The sequence below is a fragment of the Lissotriton vulgaris genome, chromosome 3_1 (assembly GCF_964263255.1).
Source record: "Lissotriton vulgaris chromosome 3_1, aLisVul1.2, whole genome shotgun sequence".
Classification (NCBI taxonomy): Eukaryota; Metazoa; Chordata; class Amphibia; order Caudata; family Salamandridae; genus Lissotriton; species Lissotriton vulgaris.
The window spans coordinates 1644037942-1644063889 of NC_141689.1; the positions used below are offsets into that span (position 1 = coordinate 1644037942).

General features: G+C 40.7%; 1 protein-coding gene across 2 annotated transcripts in view; it reads right to left on the reverse strand.

Moving 5' to 3' along the window:
• Positions 1-7451: 7451 nt before the first annotated feature.
• LINGO2 (leucine rich repeat and Ig domain containing 2) overlaps positions 7452-25948 on the reverse strand; it is a 2438702-nt gene continuing 2420205 nt past the window's right edge. For both annotated transcript variants that reach the window (XM_086962132.1, XM_086962133.1), the window contains one exon: positions 7452-10991. In XM_086962132.1, the coding sequence (XP_086818258.1) occupies positions 9127-10956 (1830 nt within the window). In that variant the 5' untranslated portion in view covers positions 10957-10991 and the 3' untranslated portion in view covers positions 7452-9126. The remainder of the gene's footprint in view (positions 10992-25948) is intronic.

The window sequence follows — 25948 nt, forward strand, 5'->3', positions numbered from 1 at the left end:
TATACCGATAGGTACCTATTTCATATAACTTGTCCTGTAATGTTTTTGTTAGTATATTTAATAAGCAAGGGTTTTTGTCACCATACCTCGTGTTTCAACTCTTCACTGGAGGACCCTCCTGTTTCCAAAAATGGTGTATAGAGGGTAACCTATAGAAAATATATGAATGCAGTTGTGCAAGCTAACCCTAACACTAACAAAGTAAAAGGGAATATGTGTGTAGTTTGAGTAAAGAAAAATGACAATTCTTTTAAAAAATCTAATGAGAGGAGAATTAAACTTTTCTAGTGACTGGGGGAGGGGAAGAAAATTAGAGAACAGATTAAGGCTGAAGAGGTTTTTAGACTTTCAAATTTGCATGAAGGTTTAGAATGGAGCATGATATAAAGGGTTAATTGTATAATGTGTGAAATCAACCTACATGAGTTAGATCAATAGAGTTTGTGCAAAAAGAGTGAGTGAGAAAGGAGTTATGCTACTAGTCATTATTTTCTGATAGGTGAAGAACCAATTCTTAGGAGAATTTATTATGTCTGTGGTAAGACTGCTCATTCCAACCTCCTTCATAATTGGGTGGGTTCCTGCTATTTGGCTTTAGTATGTCCTAGAGTCTATCATGTGAAAGTGATGGATGATGCTGTTGGTTTGAAGAGAGTAAAACGTGGTTTTGAGTAGTTAGTAATCGACATATTAGGAGCCACAATTCTGTCTACTTGTGTGCCTCTGAATGATGTGAAAATTAGATTACCTACGCTAGTGGATTGGCTCACTATTGATACAGCTAGAGTGCTAACACAAATAAGTACAAAGGTAATTGCTATAAGTATGATTGTTATGCAAAACCACCTAGCGCTTGATATCCTTTGTGAAAATGAAGGTGATGTTTGCAGGGTTTTGAAGGTGAAATAGTGGTGTACCTTCATCCCAGATAATAGTAGAGTTATTAAAGCCTATGTCTTAAATATCACTAATATTTCTCGTAAAGTCTAAGCTTTAGACACGTATAGCATGTGGGGAGTAGTAGGTTCCTGGTTCAGTGAGATAGGAATGGGTTTTAGTAGGGTTGGTGAAAAGGCTGATAGTTTGGAAAAAGGGTTTGCTTAGCACTATACTAACCTCTGTTATTGTCATGTTGATGTGTGCAACTGTTCTGTTTCTCTTCTATCTGAATTATTATTTCTAAATTGTAGTATAAAGAGAAAAAGAGATAATTTAAGGGAAGTGGAATGAGACAGACCTGGAAGATGGCAGAGATCAAGGGTATAATCAACTGAAGCTGTTGGAGGAATTGAATTGCGAAAAGCGGAAAGATATACAGATTGTATACTATAGCTAATTGTGGGTTTTAGTGATTCTAGAATAATCAGAGGTGGGAATTTGTGGGGGGTTTTGTGCATTCATATAATTGCGCATTCTTACGAACAAGCAGAATATGGGTCTCCACTTGAATTTACATGTGTACATTTGTCTGATGCTATTGCCTTTGAAGCGATTTTGCAGTAGCTTATTAAAGTGCTATTTCCTGGCTAATGCTTACTAGGCCTTAGCTAGGCCTCAATGCTATCTTGTTTAAAATAGATATCGTAACCTGCACATCCACTGTTTATTATTTCAGCTGCACACAACTAACTGAAGTCATGTTTGTTTATTTCCATTGCTGTTGTTTTCATTGTTCTCAAAGAAAGCTTTTCCAACATTGGCTCAGTAATGTTGCAACCACTCAATGTTTTTCCATCTGCTCACTATACTGCATTCATTCACAATACTTCTCTTTTGTTTTGTAAATAGTGTTTTCTACCATTTCTGGATGACATTAGAATGGATTGGGCTAAACCAATATTCATGTAGTGGGATAGTGCTTTAATGGCAAGGTGGAATGACATTCTAATTTTCTGTGCTCTGATTTGTCCAAATTGTATTTATTTTGCTGACATCATGCTGCATTTGCAGTTTTCTCTTTGTCTTATGAAAAGATTTTCTAAATAAACCCTTACATTTGGGAGTGAGTACCTTTCCGATACTACTAGGGATGCTGTCTGAGTTCTTAAGATTTTTGCTGCTTATTATCACTTAGAATAATTTCTTATTTTGTAAGATCTCTGTATTGCCCTATTGCTAAGAGTCTTTATTGCACCAACTTAGTGCATCTCACAATTTCTGTATTGTACTTCATGAATTTTTGAAATACATTTTTCTAAATGTTATTATTTAACCCTATAACTCATTTATTGAGTCTGTCCTTACTTAATTTACATATTTTGATATGCTGTGGGGTGCCTTATCTCAGGGACACATTGCCTCATGAAATTGAAGCTTACCACTGTCTCCGACTCATTTACCAGTGGGTGTATGGTTGAGGATTATTTAAAGAGTGTAAGAATTTACGAGTTTCCTTGCCCACCGATCTTTGTGATGAAATTTACCTTCTCCATTCAAATCAGCTCTAACTGAGAGCACAGACATGTTAATATGGTATAAGGACTTAGGAATTTGCATACATAGGGGCAGATTTTCAAGCCTCTTGCGCCACTTTTGCATCACTTTTCCCATGTTAAAAGTGACACAAAAGTGGTGCAAGGGGCTTGTAAATATGCCCCATAATATTTTTGACCTATAGATCTCTTTTATTAAAAAAAGTGTTCTTTATTTTTGCTTGTTTTGTTTCAATATCAATAAAATAAAATATCAATAATAGTGATTACTTTACAAAATATATATTTTTGAACACATAAATGATCTTGTAAGTAACTAATTTATTTCTCCTTTAGGATATACTTCTGAGAGTTTTGTTAATTAATTTACAATGCTTTCTACTAATGTCACCATTAATCTTTCCTCTTAAGAGTGCTTTGTTTTGGCTATTTCCCAAAGCTTCCGCAGTTAAAGGGAAGCACAGGCCAGCTTCTTTTCACTTCTTTTTACCTCATTTTCACACACCTGGGGCGGAGGTCCCCAATAATCTGCTAAATTTGAGAAAAAGGAAAATAAAGCTTTAACAGTGAGACAATGTTTGGTATGTGTAACTTTTACTTTTTTACTCTAGTGGTGAACAGTTTCTATGCCACAACAACAATATCCCTGATCAGTTTGCCCAATTGCACACCATATGCATCAGTGCTTCCCTGTTTCAATGGTGTAACGAGGGCTTTATGTGACATAATCAAGTAAGTGAAACTGACCCTCTGTTCCCCTTATCCCTAGATGGAACTCAAAATAGAGTTATAATACATGGAATCATGCAATCCCTGTATAAAAGCCTCAAAGTTCCCTATTGTAGACAACTTAATTGCCTGTAATAAAGAAATTACATAGATGCTCAACTGTAATGACTCATTACACTCTGCCGTCACAATGCCTGCTGCCAGATCCAGCAGCGAGTGCAAAAGGCAGGACAAGTAGCATAATTAAAAGTGCAGTTGTTCGACCTGGCCCTTTGTGCAGGGTTGTTCCCAAACTATTTCCTTCCCCCTGTATTTTTTCTGACCGGTTTTTGTTGGCATTAGGACTCTGGGTACTTTACCACTGCCAATCAGTGCTAAAGTGCATGTGCTCTCTCCAGTAAGCTAGGTAAGATTGATCTACACCTATTTGGCATATTTAATTTACCTGTAAGCCATTTGTACAGTGGTATCCGATATACCAACTGCCTGTAAATTAAATGCTACAGGTAGGCCTGCAGCACTACTTGTGCTGCCCACAGAAGTAGCCATTCAAACCTGTCTCAGTGCTCTCCCACTGCAGGTCCTGCGATCAATTCTGGAACTACTCTTTTAAATATATAGGTCATGCCTAACATAGGCCCTAGTTAGCCCCATGAGCAGGGTGCTGTGTAGGTAAAAGGTAGGACATGTGCCTTTGTTGTGTGGCATATCTTGTTAGTGACAAACTGCCTATTTGATTTATCCCTGCTGGGAGGCTGCTCCTCTTATAGGTATGCATTGTGAATTACCTAAAATGTGTTTCTTTGGTAATTTCTAATCTGGATGAAGGTCTATTGCCATGTTTGGTATGTTTAGAATAGTGGTGATGAATCCTGCTTATCAGTGAAAGTGGATTGTTCATTACTATTTTAGAAATGCCACATTTCTGTGCGCTTATGACGATTTGTGATTTGCAACATGACTCTAATCAACATCTGTTTTAGACTGGCAGGTGCCTGGTTTGTGCACTCACTCTAGACAGTCACAAATGGAGCTGAGGTGTGCCCCACATGTCCTTATGAGTCTTCCTGAGCTTGAGTGGTGGGAGGGGTTGTCACCTACACCTGAATAGGGTTGTGCCTGTCCTCTGACAATGCTGTCTCAGGCCCCCTGTAGTGTGTCTGGAGCCAGGGATGGGGATTGAATGGGGGAATTGTGCACTTTTAAAGTTTGCCTTTAAGTTACCATCACATCAAAACCATTGTGAGTAAAAAGTAGAGGGGCTCTGACCCCATGATTTTAGACACTGCATGGACTTGTAACCAAACACTGCTGGCTCTACAGACTGCACATTGACAGGAGGAGCTGTTATGCTTTGAGGAGGAACTGCCATGGGAATTTTCTTTGCTGTGATGGCCTTCTAAGAAGGACTCTGTGTGCTGGGCTACTGCCCACACCCCTGCCTTGGTGCCCCCAGTGATCTCCCAGGGCTTGGTGGACTGCCCTGTGTTTTTGAAAACGTAGAGCCTGGTGAGCACTCGTATTCCTGGTTCTTGGCAGCCAGAGAAGCATGCAGTGAGGGATTTTATTTGGCTGACAGAGAAGCACGTGCTGAGCGTTTTATTTGGCCTACTTGCAGAAGCTGTGTGATAGAGTGGATCAGGGGCCTGAGGACTCCACTCCCGCCTCAAGGGGTTCCCCTGTGTTCATTGTTCCCTCGTGCCACATTCCCAGCAGGAGAGAGGGATGCGGTGAAGGGAGTTCCCTGAGAATAAAACGGAGGAGCTCCGCTGCCATCTTGCTGTGGACAGGGCCCAGCGAGGGAGGCCGTGCCCGCCTTTCACTGCCAGCAACAGCAGCTCCGAGGAGAGAAGTTGCTACCACCTCAGGTCTGGAGGGAGAGCAGATCCCCAGGGATGTGGAGACTGCCCACCTTTCGGTAGGACATTAGGTGAGTCAGGCCCTGGTGAAGCGGTCTGCGCTCCCGTTTCTGACAAAAAAAATTCGACCCGGTAGCCACAATGGGCTCCGGGTTTGCAATGTTGGGGGCATTTTTTTGGAGGACCTTTTTGCGGTCGAACCGCCCAGTGACAGCAGGTACATCGCATGTTCATGTGCTGTTGCAGGAGATTGTTTTTAACATGGGGGACCCAATGAGATTTCCCAGCTGCTATTTGCAGTGTGTGGGTAAAATTTACCTGGGGAGGCACCTGTCCCTTGATTCGTAAGTACACGGCAAAACCTCGACGAAGCCGCTGCTTCAGTTAGGGAAACTGGAATTACCATATCCCTTGCAGTAAGTACACAGAGGCTTCTGCGTTCTATGCCTTGTAAGGAAATGACCATAAAGTGATTAATAGGAGTGCAAGAGAGCTGCACCCTGTTTCTGGTATTATGGTGATCTTGTTATGATTCATGTGCTTACCTCTAACCTAACTACTTCATATTTATGACTCTGATGTTGTAATGTAGGTTGTGTTTCCCCACTTGCAGGACTTCCATTGTATGCTCAGCAGCCATGATTTATGTACGATATAACCTGCATTTCCTGCCCTAATGTGTTTTAATGTACGTCGTTTTTGCCTCACATTGTCAGGATAGTGAGCATTATTTCAGGATCCACCAGGGATGGTGTTTTTATGATGTGTGCAACATATAAGTCTTTACTTTATTGCACTAACTGTGATGAGATGACAATTGCCTAGTTGGCAAAGTGATTTATGTGGTCTGGCCCATGTGTTATATACAATCTATGAGATATTTTTATATAATATTGTGTGGTGTCTCTTTTGTGATGTATTTATTGTGTCACTGGTGAGTGTTTGTGTTGTGCAAATGCTGTACACATTGCCTTTGGGATAAGTCTGACTGCTCTGCCAAGCTACCAGGGGTTAAGCCGGGGTTTTCTTTGGTGTGTAACTCCCTCACCCTGACTAGAGTGGTGGGTTCTGCCTGGATTGGGTGCAAACCATAGCCAACGAGAATCCCCATTTCTAACAGCAGTTAAACTGTGAAAAACAAAACCTGGCTCTTCCTTTTTCTGCTCTGTTTTTCTAGATGAACTGTGATCAGCAGAATGGACATTTGTATTGCAACATATTTATTTTTAGTATGCTTTAAGTAATTTAATTATAGGAAAGAGATGATCTCTATGTATGTAGCTCCGTAGTGTTTTTTAAAAAATCTGAATTGATTTAAAAAGATTTTAATATCTTTTGCAACAAATATCTAACTGCTTTTTGGTCCGCTTAATTTCATGCAACAGATTCTACATTCACTGATCATGTTTGCAAACATCCTATCTCTTCATATGAAAGAGCAAAACAGCAAGGATGTATGCAATGTGTGGGAAGGGTGATGAGGTGACTGTGGTATAAGTAATAAAGTGCCCCCTGCGGTACATTATAAGTAAGGCTCCCTGTTATCCGTTTTTACTGATTTTTACATTTACAGACAGAAAAACATTTATCTTCTTGTCTGTATTTATGTTTAAATGTGGATAAGGATGGAAATTGGGTGCTTTGTGAGTGATTCTAAAAACACTTTGCCATGACTGCCAGGCTAATAACTGTGCGGATTGATAAGGAAGGGGGGTTAAAAAAGAAAGTACTTTTAGTAAAGAGTCTTAAACAGCAGCGGAAAGCTGATACTGAAATGCACATAATTTCATATAAGTGCATTGATTTATCTTCTAGGGGTGTTCATATCACTGAAACCAGGCAGGCATTCAAGCATGACTGCATATTTATTGGTTAAATAAATGTGGTAATATACCAATTTTAGCTTTATTTTCTAAACAAAACAAAATAAATATGGATAAATACAGATAAAGTTGACAAAAAATAAATATGGATAAATACAGACGGAAATTTAAAAATAAATATATACCATAAAACTGGGAGCCCTAATTATAAGGCTATTGCAAGTCACCTTTGATTTCTGTGATCTCATAAAGGAACTCTTTCTTTGCCTTGTTCTGCTATATGGTCAGGGAACTCCTCTGTGACTTGCAATATCATTATAATGGTACTTTATCCGATATACCATTCATCACTTGACTAATCAATCCTTCATGATGAGTTGCTGCGGCAACCACACCGAAATGTCCTTGACTGTTTGCTTGGCCATCTTTACATGTAACATTGTGACTACTGCCATCTTGTGAAGCCTGAGCGTCAGCTCTTTTTAATACACATTTAACCAATCAAAATCACAAAACTACATTTTGCTTTATTTCTGCCATTCAAAATTGTTGAAAGATTTGGAAGGAAAAATTGGGTTAGGTGTAGGAAGACCACAAAGCACAACTCATTGTAGAACCCTTGTATTTATTCCTTGTTAGTTGAACAAATGCCACGTTTGAAAAAATGGTCCACATCCCATGAGTTTTCCCAGAATCTCATGAACTCCTTGTCACCATCAACTTAAAACAGAACATTGTATGAGAAGGACTTGGGGCTTCAGTTCTGGTTGGAGCATGGAGGTCGTTCATTGGTGGACCCTACAAGATGCATCAATGGAACACTCGATAAAGCTGGACAGATATGCTGGTCTGCACGCAACCATGGGTCAACAGCATGATCGTTACTCTGAGCCCTTTGATGAAACCCTTTAAAAACATAAACAGGAGCAGACTAAATAATCAACAAACACATACACAGAAAGGATATATCAAAAAAACTTTTTTCCCACCCCCTCCAGCCGTGGAAGAAAAAAATACAAAGAACATATGAACCGAGATAAGGGGACAAGCATGTGATGCGATTTGTTTTTTTTTGGTCTGCACATCGTTTAGAACTATGAAACATGGAAATTTAACAGCGGCTAAAAGTTCATTGGAATTGGCAGTTTAAAGGCCGACTGGCATCCGCTGTGTTTGGAAATTTTACATTAATTGCAGCGTTCACCTAATATGCATGGTTAACTCAAGAAGCTGGCATCAGAGAGGTATCCAATTTTCATCAAAAGTAAGAGTAGATTTACATTCTAAAATGTGCATCCTTAAATGATAGGGTGTCATGTTCTCTGCTGAGAATACAAGGTCGTCATCAAATTATTATTCTCTTTAATCTACATTTTACATTAACATTGCTGAGTGGATGATGTAAAGTGAAACCCAGCTATGACATACACATTTCAATTTCTTAAGAGTATCCAAAGATTGCTAGTGTCGGCCAAGGTCTATTAGATTGGAATCTGACGGATGAAACCAAGGAGTTTATTACAGTAAACTGGTCCAGGGTGATATCACATATAAAAAAATAATTCCGTTCTGTATCAAAACTAGGCATATGCCTTTATTAACATTAACAGTAGTTAATAGAGTCCAAGCATCTTTGCCTTAAACGTTAGTTTTTGGGTATCCTATTTCAGCCATACGGATAGTGGGGGATGTTCTTGTTTTCAGTTGTTTGTGTTTTTGAGTGGTGATTGACATCACACCGGGGTTAGAATCAGTGGATCACTAAAGCACAACTTCTCATCCGTATTGCTTTAAATGTTCACTGTGTATGCTAACAAAAAGAAAAGTTATACCAATTTTTCTGAGTCTGGAGCCAACAAGAAGCTTATGATGCGTGGCTTAAAGAAATGACTTCTATAGATACAAATTTCACTTTTGAATATGTTTTAGACAAACGTTTCTTTTTTATAGTAAATCCTACACTGTAGGTTTGTTTTCCCTCCTTAAGTTGTGGTAGAAAATGGTGCACAATTGTCCATGAACTTGAGCCAAGAGTCTTACTGAGATCCCCAGAATGCCAATATTTGCAATGCAAACAATTAGGAAACCAACTCTGCGAAAGGCCTCAGCAGCATACCAGCCCTGAGTTGAGAGGGCTCCACTGTACAACCAAGATAGTCTTTTGTGTCAAAAGCTTTATTTGACACAATGACAGCTGCCTCCACTATGGCGCTTTAGAGTGCCAAAGTTGGTTCACCACTCCGACACAATGCCGTAGGACTAAGCATTGTTTGTGGCTGCCTGCTAAATCATTTTCATATTGAACCTCCGAGGGGCGCTAGAGACCACGTCTGCTTCCACTACAGCACCATTGTTTTTGCGGGGTACATACTCTAGGTCAATGTTGTTTTTATGTTTGCCTTTCCCTCTGCTCCATACAAAAAGGAGGAGGAAACAGAATAAGACCACACCTAGGAACGTGAAACAACCCATTGCCGTAGACACCAATATGGTCTTAAGGTCCAGGGAGAATGTCATGTTTGTATTGGTTCCATTGGAATTGGTCTCATTGGCCTCTGTCATAGACATTGGGGTTCTGTTATCATACATATATCCATCTGAAGGAGATCCTTTCACACTGAGGGAGGCTGTGAAGCTGTCATTGCCAGCGGCATTGCTGGCGATGCAAACATAGGTTCCACTATCTTGAACTTGGGCAGATCCTATTTCGAGCGAGCCATCTGAAGAGACAGTGGCCCTTCCATTTGACTTGGCAGAAACCATTCGTCTTCCAGGGGTCAACCAAGAGATGACTGGTGGTGGGTCTCCATCCGCATTACAGACCAGTTTAACAGGTTGACCTTCATCCACTTGAAGCTGCTGCGTCTCCCGCTCGCGAATCTTGGGCTTTTTGCAGGTAAAGTAAAAGGAGAGGACTGTGGTATGGAACTCTTTAAAAGAGCGTTCCTTAACGTTGTCTGGTCCGGCACACATTGGTTGCTGGCCTCCAAAATACAACTGGGGATGCCTTTTAAACATCCAAAGAAGGCGACAGTCGCAGGCCAGTGGGTTATCATCTATGCAGAGAGTTTCCAAAGCTTTGGGAGCATAGAACACAATTTCTTCTAATGTCTCCAGCTTGTTTTGGGACACATTAAGAACTCGCAAGAATCTGAGTCCTTGGAAGGCATGTGGCTCAATGGTATGCAGCTGGGCACCCACAATATGCAGCTCCTGAAGACGCACCAAATCCGCCAACATGCCTGACTCAATAGTGCTGATGGGATTGTAAGAGAGGTTGAGATGGGTAAGATAGGCCAGGTTTTTCATTGCAAGATATGGTATGGCAGACAAGTTGGTATTGGTAATTGAGAGAGATGTGAGGTTGAGCCCATAGAGGCTGTTAGCAGGCATCATATCCAGCAATGGCCAGTAATCGATTTCTAGATTCTTCAGACGGAACAATCTCTTAAAGGCAATTGTAGGTAAAGAATTGATGTTGAGATATTTGAGCTGCAAGCTGATGAGGTTGTGAAGGTGTGAGAGGGCATCTGTCGGTACAGCTGTGAGGTTGCACTTTTCCAAAGTGAGCTGTTCTAAGCTAAGTAGCCCACTAAAAGCCCTGTGGGATATGTACACAAGTTCGTTATCCCCAACTTCGAGAGACTTCAAATTGTGCAGATCCTGAAACATAAAGTCCAGCAAAATCACTATTTTATTTTCACTGATATCAAGTCTAGTTAAGTTGGACAGGCCAGTGAACACCCCAAGGGGCACTAGCTTCAGACGATTTTTTTTCAACCGCAGGGAGCGCAGGTTGAAAAGGCTGGTAAAGGCCCCAGGCTCTACATTGGCAATGATATTGTCGCTTAGGTCAATGTCCTCCAGCAGCGGGTAGGCAGTGAAGTCATCTGGGTTCACACTTTTTAGACGGTTCTTGCTGAGGTCCAGGATTCTGGTCTCGATGGGGATGCCTTCGGGGATGGAGAAGAGTCGCCTCCGGTGGCAGCTGACCGACTTGTTCTGGGCAGAGCACTCACAGCGGGCTGGGCATCCCAGGGCTGAGGCCATGCAGACCAGCACCACAGCCAAACCCAGACATGGCTGCCAGCATGACAAGGCTGTGTGAAGCATGACTCCACCGGTGTAGTCTCACTCTCTGTCACTACCTGAAATAGAACCAAAGAAAAGGCAGGTTAGATCACACTGCCCACAAACCACCACATCCAGAAATATTTCAGTTACATGCACGAATCTAGAAAGCATGGATTGCTATTGACTGTACTTAAAACATATCAATTCTTAGCCACTAAAAAAAATAGTGGTTACAAAGCAAAACAACAACTGGATACTATATTTAGCCAATCGGAGCTGCTGTTTTGCAAGTTGTGCCCTATCTGTGCCTTGCAGAGCAAGGCATTTTTTACTGCAGTTCAGTGATCAGTAGACAATCCAGGACAAAACAATTTACAGGTAAAACATTGATTTCAGTTGTTTTTCTATTACTCTGTCAGCATGAGGAATAGGCCTAATGAAGGGATCTCTTTGTTGTTTTTCTCCGGTTAAATTGACTTACATTACGCTTGATTAGCATGGAACAAGTAAGTTCAGCTTAACTATTTCATATTTTGCCATTGTTAATGCACCATTTCTCAAAGGCTGAAACCATAACTTATTTTGCACAGGAATTTCAACAAATGGGAAAACAAGAAAATAAGTTAATGCGTCTAATTTACGTTCAGCAAAGCCAAATAGACTGTGTTTGCTTACCACGAGAATCCATTTGAATTAGCAAAACTCCTGTCAATCACTGAACACCATATTTATGAAGAATTTTTTTAAAACAAGCAGTCCTATATCATACAGTGGGGTGGCAACACCCTTACATGAGGGTAAGCCACCCAATATTTTTCTAATGTTGGTCACTAATGTGACACCAGTGCCTTCTGGTACTTGAAGTAATATTGTTTCCGCAATTTTATTTTCATTGCCCTGCAGCCTCAACCTGTTTAATCGGCCTTCCAGCATCAGTGGCACAGCTCATCGCGCTGAGAGACTTATTAAGACACCTTTCATTGAGAGAAATATAGATACAGGCTCTGCTAAAGTCACAATTCGTTTCAAAATATAAAGTGTATTAAAGAAATGAAAAGTAAAATTGTGAACTGCAATTACTACAGGCCACATTAGTGATATTTACCTGATAAATATTGTAGCCTATTTTTATTAGGGATTTGTGTTGTCTTTTACGGTGCAAAATGAGATGCAACAGATGGCTGGGTATATTTACTAGAAAATGCGGCAGCGGGGAGCTGCACCAAATTTGGCAACGCTGCGCACCGACATTTTCAAAACGCAGATATGCGTCATATTTACTACAATGGTGTGCACCCCTACATTTTCCCTAGTGTTGGTTAAAAAATTAAGCTGCCTAGGGCCAATGCGGCCACCCTTGCACCCCTCCGTTGCAGGGAATGGCTGATTATGTGCAGGAAGGTGTACCTTCCTTCATAAACAATCCATATTGGCTATTTGTTACTTCTATGTTTGTGGCATTGTACAGCACACGTAGAAGTAGTAAATCGGCAGTATTCAATTATTGTTTATATGTGGAGGAAGGCACATCTTCCTGCTTATAAACAATAATTAATGGCTTTTTGCTCTTTCTGTGTGCTGCAGAACACAATTCACATAGAAAAAGCAAAAAACGAGGAGTTATAAAAGCATTCACCCCATGCGCCATGCATGGCGTTAGCTTTTGGCACTGCCACAGATGTACACATTCTTGTGAATCTGGGTCAGCATCAAAAAGCAATGGTGTTGTGGTGCAACGCCCACAGCAACACCCATTGCACGCCCCTTTGAAACAGGTAGCTGCATGAAAGGGTAGCATATTTACAAAGAAGTGTCTAGCCACAAAAAGTGGCTTAACGCCACTTTGTCAATATGGTGCAGGGCATACCGCCACAGGAACATTGTTAAAAGTGATGTTCATGTGGCGCAATGCGCTTGTAAATATACCCCTGCACCTATTTTCTTACCATTGTAAAGGCCCATACGTGCATCACTAAATTGTGATCAGCAGCCTAGACGCATTGAACCTGCATCAGATTGTCCGCAATCCAACACACACCGCTGGACATATCCTAGATGTCATTTTTGATAATACTGAACTAGTTACCTTTGAAACCATAACTCCAGTCACATGGTCAGACCACCACTTGCTTGCCTTCCAACATAAAACAACACTAAGTGACTCACCTAAAACTACCTTATATCCATCCACTCATCGGCCGTGGAACAAACTCAATTTGGAACACTTGGAAACACAACTAACATCCAGTACAAAGCTGGAAACCATAAACTCTATTCAAAATCTATATGAGTGGCTACAGGAAGCTTTTGACATCCTGATACCACTCAAAATCACACAACAGAACAAAAGAAAAAAAGCGCCATGGAGAAACATAGAAATAAAAGACATAAAACAACAAATTAGAAAGCTGCAACGTACCTGGCTCAAAACAAACGCCAAGCAAGACAAACTTCACCTGCAGAAAATTAGCAGATTATACAATTCTGCTATCAAAAAAGCTAAGAAAAGGTACTATTCAGACAGAATTCAAAACGCTAAATGTGCAAATAAAGAATTCTATAAAATACTCAATGAATTTCGCAAACCAAATTGCCTAGAAGGTACTCATCCTGTTACTCAAGATTTCACAGACAATGTGGCAAATCATTACACGGACAAAGAAGACACGTTGGAATCATACTTAAAACAGAAAAAAAGCACCAGCACTAACCCTTGTACAAAACAACAATCCAGGAATGCTCTAATCAAGCCTCTCCGTTCCTTCTAACACATCTCACGCGATGAATTTATGGACCTGGTCAAAGCAAGCAGGCCTGCCGGCAGCCCATCTGACCCCTGTCTGCCACAAACTTTCATGACAATTCTTTTAACAACCTCTGCTGCCACTCAGTAAGAAGAATCATCAACGATTCCTTACCTACTGGAATATTTCCAGAACAACTCAAAAAGTCATACATATGCCCTTTACTGAAGAAAACAAACTTGGACACGCTGAACCCTGACAAATACAGACCCATTACAAATGGACCATTCCTGGGAAAACTGATAGAAAGAGCAGCGTTTGCCCAGATGTCACAATTCATTGAAGAGAATGACATTGTTTCAGACTTCCAAACAGGATTCTGTCCAGAAAGAGGCACTGAATCTGCCCTTCTTGCCATCTGGGATGACCTAAAGAATACAGTTGACCTCAACGGGGTTGCTGCGCTACTTCTCTTGGACCTCTCAGCTGCCTTTGACACGGTTGGCCATAACACTCTGAAACAGAGACCCTATGAAGCCGGCATAGAGGGAACTGCTCTAGACTGGATTGCGTCCTACCTTCGAAACAGAACTAATGTCATCCATACCCCACCTTTCTTGTCCAAACCGTACTCCACAAAAGCAGGGGTCCCTCAAGGTTCTATCATCTCGCCCATGCTTTTCAACATCTACATGAAGTCATTACCAGTACTGAGCAATAAATTTCACCATACATGCTATAACTATGCAGATGATACGCAAACACTCCTTCAACTGGAATGCCCCAAAGACATTGGAAAATCAACAATTTTCAGCTGTCTCAGAGCCATGAATCAGTGGATGACCTGGGGCCATCTCAAATTGAATACTTCAAAAACTGAAATACTCACGTGTGGCAACTGGAAACATTAAAACATGCTTGCCACATGGCCTGATGAACTGGGATCACTGCCTAAAGTGTCGAAGGAAGTAAGAAACCTCGGAATGACCATGGACTCCAAGCTGTCGATGAATGCCCAAGTGGATAAACTAGCAAGATCAAGCTTTTCTACTATCAAAATGCTGCGACAAATTTTCCCTCATTTGGGATTTCCACACAAGGTCCAAGCTACTATCTCCCTTGTTCTGTCCAAACTCGATTACGCCAATGGTTTCTACCATGGATCACCTTTAACGACCATGAAAAGACTACAACGGATTCAAAACTCGGCTGCCAGACTACTTTTGCATATCAAACCGTGAGACCACATCTCCCCTGCCTTGAAAGCCCTGCATTGGTTACCAGTTGCCAGAAGATCCCTGTTCAAGCTGCTTTGTATCACCCACAAAGCAATACATGGAATGGTACCACTCTTCATCAGGAATAAAATCACTAAACACATTCAACAAAGGAACCTCCGCGCTAAAAGGAGCATCTCACCTTAAAATCCCACCATACAAGAAAAAAAAACATGGGTGGCACATCCTTCTCTGTTAAAAGAGCCAAACTATGGAACTCTTTACCCCCAACATAAGGTTTGCTGACAACCACCTTATCTTCAGAAAACTATTCAAGATTTGACTCTTCCCCACATAAGCACCATACGGAAACAGAAATTTACAGCATATCCCTCTGTATACAAGCATTTGTTTTCACTATAGATATGTACCTATCTTTGTGTATTACTTTGTATAAACATGTAAAATAAATATGTTGTTGAGAGAAAAAATAATAATAATAAATAAATAAAGATCATCTTTGGTCTACATGTACATACTTCCATTTCTCATCTATGTACCTTCCATGTACTTAGATCTGTGTGTCTGTTACTTTTCTCCTGAAAAAGCATATCCAATGCACTACCCTATTTCTCATCCTGTGCCTCTATCAATATCTTTAATCTACATTCACTTACCTCTTTTATGTATCTATATACTTTCAATGTAATTATGGATCTATATATTTATCACTTTCTTCTAATTTAGCATTTCCAATGCACTACCCTATTTCTCAGACTATACTTCACTAAATGTATCTTCTAGCCCAACCTTCTGGCTCATCTCCAACTTCTTCTACTACTCCTTCCAATGCACTACCCTATCTCTAATTCTATACATCTATCAATATATCCTTTACATCCACTCTCTCGTTTATTCCAAACCCCATACCACTACTATTATTGCCAAAATAACCCTTTCTAGACTCTCCCCTACTCTACCCCTCCTTGCATCATCTGACACCTCTTTTACTATACCGATCCCCCAAAAACAAACCTTTCTAAACTCTTCCCTCTGAGTCCTCCCCTCCAAAACTCCTTTTGACTCATCCAAAAGCCTCCTCCTACTGCTAAGACCTAAAAAAAACTTTAAAAAAACCCTTCACTCTTTTATCTCTCCACTATCCTTTTCAATCGAAATTAACAGACTAACATGTTCAAAATCCATATTAAACTATACTAATATACTACCCAAATAACTGAATAACATTTCCACTACTCAAATTACTTCATATTTTTTTACTATACTAATTTTCAATAGTAATCCTTTATGGGTTCTGGAGTGGCGTGCTACTCGCCAGAAAAGAGCTTCAACACCCATCAGGGGTAACAAGTGCTATATGAATGCAAACATTTCTTCCCCTTTTATCCCTCCCCTATCCTTCTCACTCCAAGTAACTGACTAAAATATCCACCATTGAAATTACTTCATATTTCACCATATTATTTAATCACTAATCCTTTGTAGGCTTCCTGAATAGCGTGCGTCAACAAGCGCTATATAAATACAAACCTTTGTCCTCCTCTATCCTTCTGCTATCATTCCAAATCCAATTAACTGACTAACCTATCCACCACTTAAAATGTACTTGCATGTTTCACTATACTATTTCAACACTAATCCTCTATGGGTCCCGGAGTAGCGTGCTACTCCCCGAAAAAGCGCTTTGACGCCTCGTCAGGGGTAGTAAGCGCTATATAAATGCAATTAGAATACGATACAATATGTAGAGTGCTCTCATGTGAAAGTGCTGCCACCCAACTGTATAGAAGAGAAATCAAAACTATTATTGTAACGGCAATCAGGAAAGAAAAATAATGTTTACTTAAACATTGATGATCGAGCAAGCATATAGTTTAACATTGTTTGCATTATTGTTAATAAAGAAATCCCAATATTAGTGTACACTAATTTTTTAATAACATATTTTCCTCTCAAAAGATTTGTTTCCATGCCATGCTGGACCAAAGTGAACAATGTGATATAAAAGTTGCATTTAAGTGAAATAAACATGATTTACTGCACTTCAATCATCCTTGCAGAGACTGCTCAGTATTGTCAGCTAGTACCTATCAAATCAAAATATTCAACATTGCTACCCATAAATATTTCAACTTCCTCTTCCTAACCAATATCCCAATCATTCTTATCTCCATACTTCCTCTAAACTAGCGGAGTCCATGATTCATGCCCATCCTGTACCAAATCTCAACTAATTTAAAGAGAAGCAAGTGGCCTGTATGTCACCATATCTTAATTCCTTAACCCAGTATATATTCTTCGATGACTGTAACACCTAATGCCTCAGAAATTGTTTAGTTACCTAAATCTAGCTAACCTGGCCCAGTGCTGGACTGCTCTTAACAGACCCAGTGACCTTAAACCAAATGGCATATATATTTTGAGAAGACAAGGGACCCCAAAGGGTCAGAAAGGGACTTCCGGTATGGGTAATTATAGAGAGACAGCGGTCCCTATCAACAATTACAAATGGAACAAAATTAGCACGGAAAAATAATAATGACTGTGTCATACACTTCTTATAGAAAAATAATCATTTTAATTTTCTTCATGATGAACCAGGAAATCACACAAGGGAAGTAGGGTAGTGTCACGGAAAACACATATGAAAATTAAAAATAAACACTCAGGCATAAGAGTTTGGCCAAGACTTAATCAAATAGTTAGGCCAAAAATAGTAAGAGCACCATTGCATCAAAACAGAGTAATTTATATATAACAATTTTGTGTTAAGGTGCTAAAGTCGACTGTGTTTGAACCCTACAAGAATAGTGGGATCACCATCGTATGCCTGATGTTTCATTTTTAATTTCCCTAAGTGTTTTCCATGACACTCCCCTACTTCCCTTGTGTGATTTCCTGGTTCTTCATGATGAAAATTAAAATATTTTATTTCTATAAGAAGTGTAAGACCTAGTCATTATTATATTTTCTGTACTTATTCTGTTCCATTTGTAATTGTTGATACAGACCGCAGTCTCTCTATAGTTACTTAAACCAAATGGCATCGCTTTTCAAACGCTTTACCTGTTGGGAATAGTGGAGTTACTGCAAAATATCTTGTACCATCACCCCCCCAGTGATAAACTAACTGCCATTGTCAATTGGACTTCATCAAGGGGGCTATTTTCCTATACCTTAAATCTAGAGTAATTGTCCTGCACTTTTTAACCAACCAAAATCAACTTAGTGTGCCCAAATAGATATTGATACAAAAATTTTAAGTGTTCAAAAAAACACTCTTCACTATAATTTGAGAACCTACAAAATCATCTGCATCAAATTTTAACTTGGAGCTAGACAAGTATATTCAGAATACACCCCAGATTCGCGAAAGGTATCCATAAATTCTACAAAAAATACATCTAGTTGGAAAATTCATTTCACCTCAAAGTACAAATTACAAGACATCATACTGACTCAGAAAACCCTTTAGGGTCGGCAAACAACCAATTTCCAACTCACTCTTTCTTACCGAACAAAGATGCATACAATGTGCTTTAAAAACAAACTCGAGAACAAAATTCAGAAACTCATATTCGGTGTTTCTTCTCTAGCAAGCAACACGCAGGTCAATTCTTCTAAAGAGAGAAGGGTCACCAACTGGTAGGGCTTCACCCCCCGCCGCCCCCCCCCCAACTAAAAATGACCTAAACAGCAACACAAGTGCCCTCAGATCTGTCAGTTTCAAACATGTCTAAATACCAGTGTTCAGGTCGACTCTGAAATGGACTCTTAAGGCTTTACCTGGCTAGCTGTTAATAAAGTCGTTTTAGATTATTATTTAATTGCCATATGCCCTAGAATGACTTACAATCTGCCACTGGCAAAAACATACACAACATTCAACTCCAAAAATCTCAGTAGTTTCCTGCCAGGCACAAAACTTACATTCTATGAAATTAAAATGACAAGTGAACAGACGCACATCTGCTGGGGTAGAACTAAGATAACCTCCCAACCAGCTGTCATCCCCGGCAGTTGTCTCTATCTCCTTATACACACCGATCTAATGGACAGCTTTAACACTAATAGTCAGAACCACTTTCTTAACCCCATTAATCTTCAGAAATAGTAAAATGATGCTCAAATCTGGATCACTGCATTTCTACACTGCCACCCTTTTTAGTGCCCAAAGCACCCATCTCCCGAGCTCCTCTAATCTCTCTCAACTGAGCTCTGTCCGAAACCTCCCATTCCAAATTCAACTTAAAGATGATTCAAATATCTCCTCCAGCATTAATGGCCCGAAAGGATGAAATGTGTTACCATCGCACCCCTCCTGAAGCCAACCATCACTGCAGACCTACGACAATCATTGTGGATACACGCTGAACCGAACAAATTAAGATCAGCATCACCATCCTGTTCCTCTACTCGCAAGCTACATTTACCGTGAATGTAAAAGTGTTTTTTTCCAGATCCCTCACGTCATGTCATTTAATTGTGAAATGCACTGATGCCTTCAGGCAAATCCTCTGAATAAATTGAGAAAGCATATTTTTAAAAAGTACATGGATATATGTTATAGCTAAAATTGCAGCTGAAGGTGGTAAGAAGGTTTTCTTTATATGCTGCCATTGAAAGCACTAGGTTCAAACCTTGGTGCTACAATTCTGATTTCATAATTTATTCATAAAGGAGTATGAGAGAGCATCAAGTTAACAACACAGGAGATTATGCCTTTCACAGTGATGCTGCGTTTCATTTAATGATCCACTTAGGATAGAATAAAACACTTTTTGTAAATTGATGCATTTTATAACAAACTAAAACAAGAGGTGTTGGTTTGTATATTTATGAACTGCTTCTTTTTATTATGTCTTGTTTACATTGAGTGTTGCTTTTCTGGACGATGCACTGCATCCAAATAAAGTCTTGAACTGATTGATTGATTGATTGATTGATTGATTGATTGAAGAGTGGTTGGTTGGGGTTTTCAGCATGCTAGACCTCCAGACGAAGAGAGTTTCAATTCCTTGGAGTCAGATTTTCAAACATTTTACATCAGGATTGTGTCTCTTTTTTTCTACACAGACCCAATGGAAAATCCTCTGTGGTACTTACGCAGACCCGATGGAAAATCCTCTGTGGTACTTACAAAGAAACACACATAGTTATTTGTGGTACATTGTAAAAAAAAAAAAAACGCAATGCAGGGATTCCAGGGTAGTGCACATTACCGTGGATCCACACATCAATGTTGATGCAAACCCATATTTACCCAGATTTGTACACATGGGTTTGAACAAACATGTAAAAAAGGAGATATTTATTTATTTCTCCTCATGATTTCCTCTTTGTATTCTGCAGCACACATATAAAGAAGAAATAGCTTTAAAGGATAGATTTTGTGCAGGAAGGTATTCCTTCCTGTACAAAAACTATACTGACCTTAACACAGACACTCTTGCATTATGGCTCAAGGGTGCCTACATTAGCACAAAGCAGCCACAAGTGCACCAGCACATGGAGAGAGCAGAACTGCACCATTTGTTTGAAGATACAGCGCAGTTCTGCTCATTTCCGTCCATGCAATGCAGTTCAGCAACTTCACTTGATGAGCAGTGTCGCATGAACTCTTTGAAAATAAACCCTGTGTTGCTGTAAAGAGACAGTTCGGTCACAAAGCTTGGAGATCTAAACCCTGTGTCAAGATGAGAAATGAAGTCATCCACATTAGGTGTAATGAGTGCCAGCAGAAAGCAAGTTCCAATTCCTGTCTGAGAGGTACAATGGTTAATTAGAACAATGCAGCATTTCCTTGTTGCCAAGATAGCCCTTTGAGATTGGAAATGAGTGCTCAAAGTGAGAGACCCAGCTGAGCGTTAGAGCAGCACATGGGATTACCTCATCAGTGCAGGAACATGGATTGCTTACAGGGAATCACATAATTGGGTTACTCCTTCACAAACATGATGGATACCTGGTGCACCATATTATAGGTGCTTTTCGATATAAATGCAGTTGTAATACAGCAGATGGGATACCTGTCACGTTTGTGATAGAGAAACCTGTCCACCGAACTCAAAATCTGTCCCAAAGCCTTTGACTTCTCTGCCGGGTTACCAGAAAGGTCCTAGGGCTTTAATCTAGCTTTCTTTACATGGCTAAGTCAGTAACTGCAAAAGAAGTCACTCTATTTTGTATTGACTGTCCAGTTTAAAAAAAGGTCTGTACATCCAGTCTTAGAAAAGTAAGACAATGCTAGCAGATTTGATGTGTGAGTGTTAGAGGACTGGCTCAGCGTAATAATAATTTAAGCCTCATCTGCATAATTAAAAATTAAATATTAATCATCTAATAAAGTCTGTCAATTGGTGGAGACAGATTTTAAATAAGAGCAGCAATAGAGCAGAGTTTTGGGACACCCCACGAGCATAAATAACCAAATTAGTGTTTTTAGGGCATTTTTAAGATATTATTTTTTAATTATGGGTGCTCTGATTCCCCGACTAAAATGTTATCATTGATGGTGTTAAAATCCACTGACACATCTAGAACTATAAGTGACCCGACATCATTCAAATCGGGACTCTATCTCATACCTTCCACCAAAGCAAGGAGGACTGTTCCAATGTTTTAACCTGACTGAAAACCAGATTAGTTGGAGAAACAACTATATTGTTTCACAACATATTGTTTGATAGCTGGGTTACTGGAAGTGTTTTCAATATTTTTTATATCAATGGGTTCATTAGAATTCAAAACAAAAAGCAAATGTTACACAGGTCTCCAACCTTCTGGTCAAGACAAAACTAGAAAACTGGAAAAGGCACTGGGCTACATCATTTCTCAGAGATATGTTGGTGTATCAGTAAAATGTGAGAGGAGACGGAACACTTTTCAGGTCCACCAGCACAATAGTATGGAAAGAACGTTTGTGTGCCAGAAGTTCTTAAAAAGAGCGATTTAATATTGTCTGTAGGAATTCTAGGTCTTCGTACCCAACCTCCCCACCCAACCTACATTCTGGAAGGTAGAAACAGTGGTAGGTCACCTGCTCTTTGTCACAGAGACACCAGTTCTGAGAAGAACTTCATAACCCCAGACTCTTCATGCTTTTTTAATGGTTTCAATGCAAAATCAATAGTTCTACCTTGTTTGGTGAAAAAACAGTATTATCAATTCATATGTAGTGAATGAGCAATAATGCCCCAGACCCTTAATTGTTTTCTGTGATTTTGGAGATTTGGTACCTACTCTTGGGGTAGGAGTGCAGCAGTTCGGCTTGGCCCAAACGAGGGCTGGCAGGCTCACTGGAATGCACTGTAGGCCTTATATTTAGGCATCGGCATGTCATGGTCAGTTAATTTGTTTGCTAAACAAAATTTGACTTTGACCATATCTAAATTCCAATTAAGATTTCTGTTTGATGATTTCAGCAAACAATGTGACCTGGCCTATTTGCCCAGCTTGTTTTGTAGCTCCATGTGTGCCCTGGCTTGGACATTATGGACTTTTTCCCTACAAACTGGGCTTATATGATCGGAAATTGCATTTATACGTGCTTCTTTCAGGGAGAGTGGTTAATCTGGCTTATTATTTATTATTATTGTTTATTATTTTATTTTATACTTTTATAGAGCGCGAACCAGACCCGTGAGGGTATCAGAGGGCTTTACAGGATTAAGGGGCATTATACAATCGTAGGGACTGGGAGGATAAATTGGGAAAGGTATGGGATAAATTATACAAGAAAAGCACGCTGCACATTTAAAGTTCAAGCTACATGTGATATAAAAATTAAAACAAGTAGATACATTATACAAGAAGGCATGCAGTCTCAGCTCTTGGTGGGATGCCCAGGAGTGCAGAGAAGATATCATCCGTTTAAGCCATGGAAATTGCCGAGGTGGAGAGTTGGGTAAGTTAATATGGTGATTGTAAAGTATTCGTTAGGCGAGGTATTTTCCCATTAAGAAGGTTTTGGTTTCCTTCTTAAAGTGTGTCAAGGACGGAAGACTTCAGATGGTGGGTAGGAGAGAGTTCCAGATTCTTGGCACAGCCCCAGAAAAGGTCTGATTATAGGTTTTGTTCTCCGGAGGCGTGCTGGTTGCAGCAGTAGGTCTTTGGCAGATCGAGAGTTTCTGGCTCCTCCGGATAACACAAGTTTTTGTGCAAGAAATGGAGGGGATTTGGAGAAAAGGGCTTTGTGAGTAATGCAGGCCAGTTTGAATTGGATTCTGGCCTCTAGAGGAAGCCATTGCAGAGCTTTGAGGTGGGGAAGTTGTGGTCGAATTTCCTTGAGTCAGTATTGAGTCTGGCGGCAGTGTTGAGGCAGGCTTTGAAGGGGCCAGGGAGTTCTTTGGTAGCCCTGCAAGAATAGAGCATCCATATTCTAATTTAGAAATACCTAGTGCCTGAGTTGCCGCTTTAAGGTCGGCCACATCAAGGAAGTGTTTTAGGTTTCTTAGGTAACTCAGGTGGAATCTGGCCGTTTTGGCCATCAAGTTTATATGGCCCCGCTTGTTCAAGCTACCTTCAAGGGTTATTCCAAGAGATTTCACTGAGTCAACAATGGTAGGAGGGCAGTTTAGTGCTTGATGGTCTTGATCCATTCCTGGATGTCTCAATTGGGTTTGGGTGGGGAGATCAGGAGAAATTCAGTATTACTTGCGTTGAGTTTTATCTGGCTGGCGGTGAGCCAGTGGACTGTCAGCTTCAGGGCCTCGTTCAGGGAGAGAATGGCCTCAGGGGAAGATATTTTTATGTAGATCTGAGTATCGTCAGCGTACATAAGGTACAAGATGTTGACGGCACGTAGCACCTCGGTGAGAGGTTCAAAGTAAGGGTTGAAGAAGGTTGGGGAGAGGGTTGATCCTTGGGGGACTCCAACCGTAACCGGAAAGGGGGCGGATAGATTACCGTTGATGAGGACTCTCTGTAAGCGGTTCTGGAGGAAGGATCTAAACCATTCAAGGACAGTGCTATCCAACCCCATCCTAAGTTTGAGACGTTCTAGGAAAATTTCGTGGTTAACCTTATCAAAGGCAGAGGACAGGTCTTGGAGTAGGAGAATTAGGAGACAAGTTTTGCCTAGGTCGAGGGCTTGGGGAGCGTCATCTACTATATGGAGTAGGGTGGTTTCCGTGCTGTGACCAGGTATGAACCCTGATTGGAAGTCATCAAGCAGGTGAAAGTTGTTGATGTGTAGCATAGCTGCTGTTGCACACATTTTTCCAGAACTTTGGCAAGGAGAGGGATGTTGGATATGGGTCTATAGTTCTCGGCAGAGGCAGGGTCCAGCGATGTTTTTATTAGGATGGGGATAACTTGGCCAGCTTTGAGCGAGTCAGGAATTGAGCCCTGTAGGAGAGAGCAAGCAGGGGGACGGCTGCAGGGGGGCCGTTCTGATAGTATGTGCTGGTGGCCTAGAGGTGGGTTTAGGCTGACGGTCAGCATCCCTATGAGAGGGATGATCATGTGGACAGGGGGCCGAAGGGGTGGGGGCTATTACATCTGACTGGTTTTGCAGCCTGGTTTTGGGGCTTAGTCGATCAGTGTACTTGTATGGCTTTTCCATATTAGTGTTGTTGGCCCTATTGGGAGTGTTAGTAGCCCGGCGTGCAGAGTGATTACGTGGGCAGGAAGTTAAGGGTTTCAGGACGCCTCTGGTGGTATGTGCTAGATGTGTGATATCGGGATGTGTGTTACTGAGGCTGGGTTGACCTGAGAGGTAGGCCCTGGTCGGGGGTTTCGGAGGCCGACGGAGCAGGGTTTGCTAGAAGGTCTAGGATCGGTGATATGGGCGCGCAGTGATTGGCATGTGTAAGTGGCAGGGTGATGGGGCCGGGTGGCCCACTGACGTGGTCACTGGCAAGATTGGTAGGTGAGAGGCAAGGAGCATTTGGCGGGATGGGCAAGAGGTGGACCGGCGGGAACGAGGACTGAGACGGGTTGTGAACATGATTTTTAAGGCAGGTGAAGAGTTTAACCTTCATTTGAGATTTATGCGGAGTACAAGATGTTCTTGCTATTGTGACTATTGTTATTTCCTATTTTCATCAAAAAGTCACTTTTAAGTTATATGCCTGAGGTAAGGAAATCAGTTGATTTCCTAAAACCCCGTCACGCCCTGCTCACACTATGTTAATGTAATGTTTATGCTTTAATCTTTGTAAATAAATCATAAATATCATCCATTTGGACACGAGTCGTGTTTCACAGTGAAGACAATTAAAGGGGTCATGTAAAGTAATATGTCCAGAAGCTGCAGTTCTTTATCACCCATGCTGTCTGGCGGAGGTGCTGGAGGATGTATTGTCCATTCATTCCTGCATATGAAGAGCAACTTTGTTTACTCCATCATGGTTCCACTTATGTAAGGTTCTCAAATTGTGCTGGTGGTGGTGGACATAAACCTTAGCTACTACTCTCCTAGAGGACAGATGCTGGTACTCAGCTGGTTTGGGCTGGTGAATTACATTTGCTGTCTTTCCTGTGACTGCTGGCAGATCATTAACATGTTTGGGAGCCATAAGGGTGTTAAGACCCAGTCAGATAACCTTTCTTAAGAGGAAGGTCTGGCAGTAAGTTGGATATGTGCAAGACTTTAAGTGGGCGTGTCCTGTTGGTACACAGCACCAGCAGATCTGAAAAGCAGGTGCTGAGACGGGTCCCTATCGGGATCTCCCAACAAATCTTAACTCTACAACACTACCACTCTTCACTGCCTTTGATGTAACTTCAAAGAGACTCAGCATAGTTCTTTCACAGTCTTATTTTCGAACTGAAACATTTTCAATATTAAGTACAACAAAGCCATAGTTGTTGCTTATTTATTTTATGCAATTAACAGTGACAAAGCCAATAATCCTGGCTTGTTGTAGTTGTATTGTTCCTTGTTACATTATAAATCTGAATGCAATGATTGAAACAGCAAAATGCCAGTCGGGCAGAACACTATATTAAGCACAGATTTTTAACCTATGTGTTTTAAACCACACCTTTAATTACATCGGCTGCGCACCTTTGTGAGACCACCCAGTTTTTTCATCCCACTTAAAT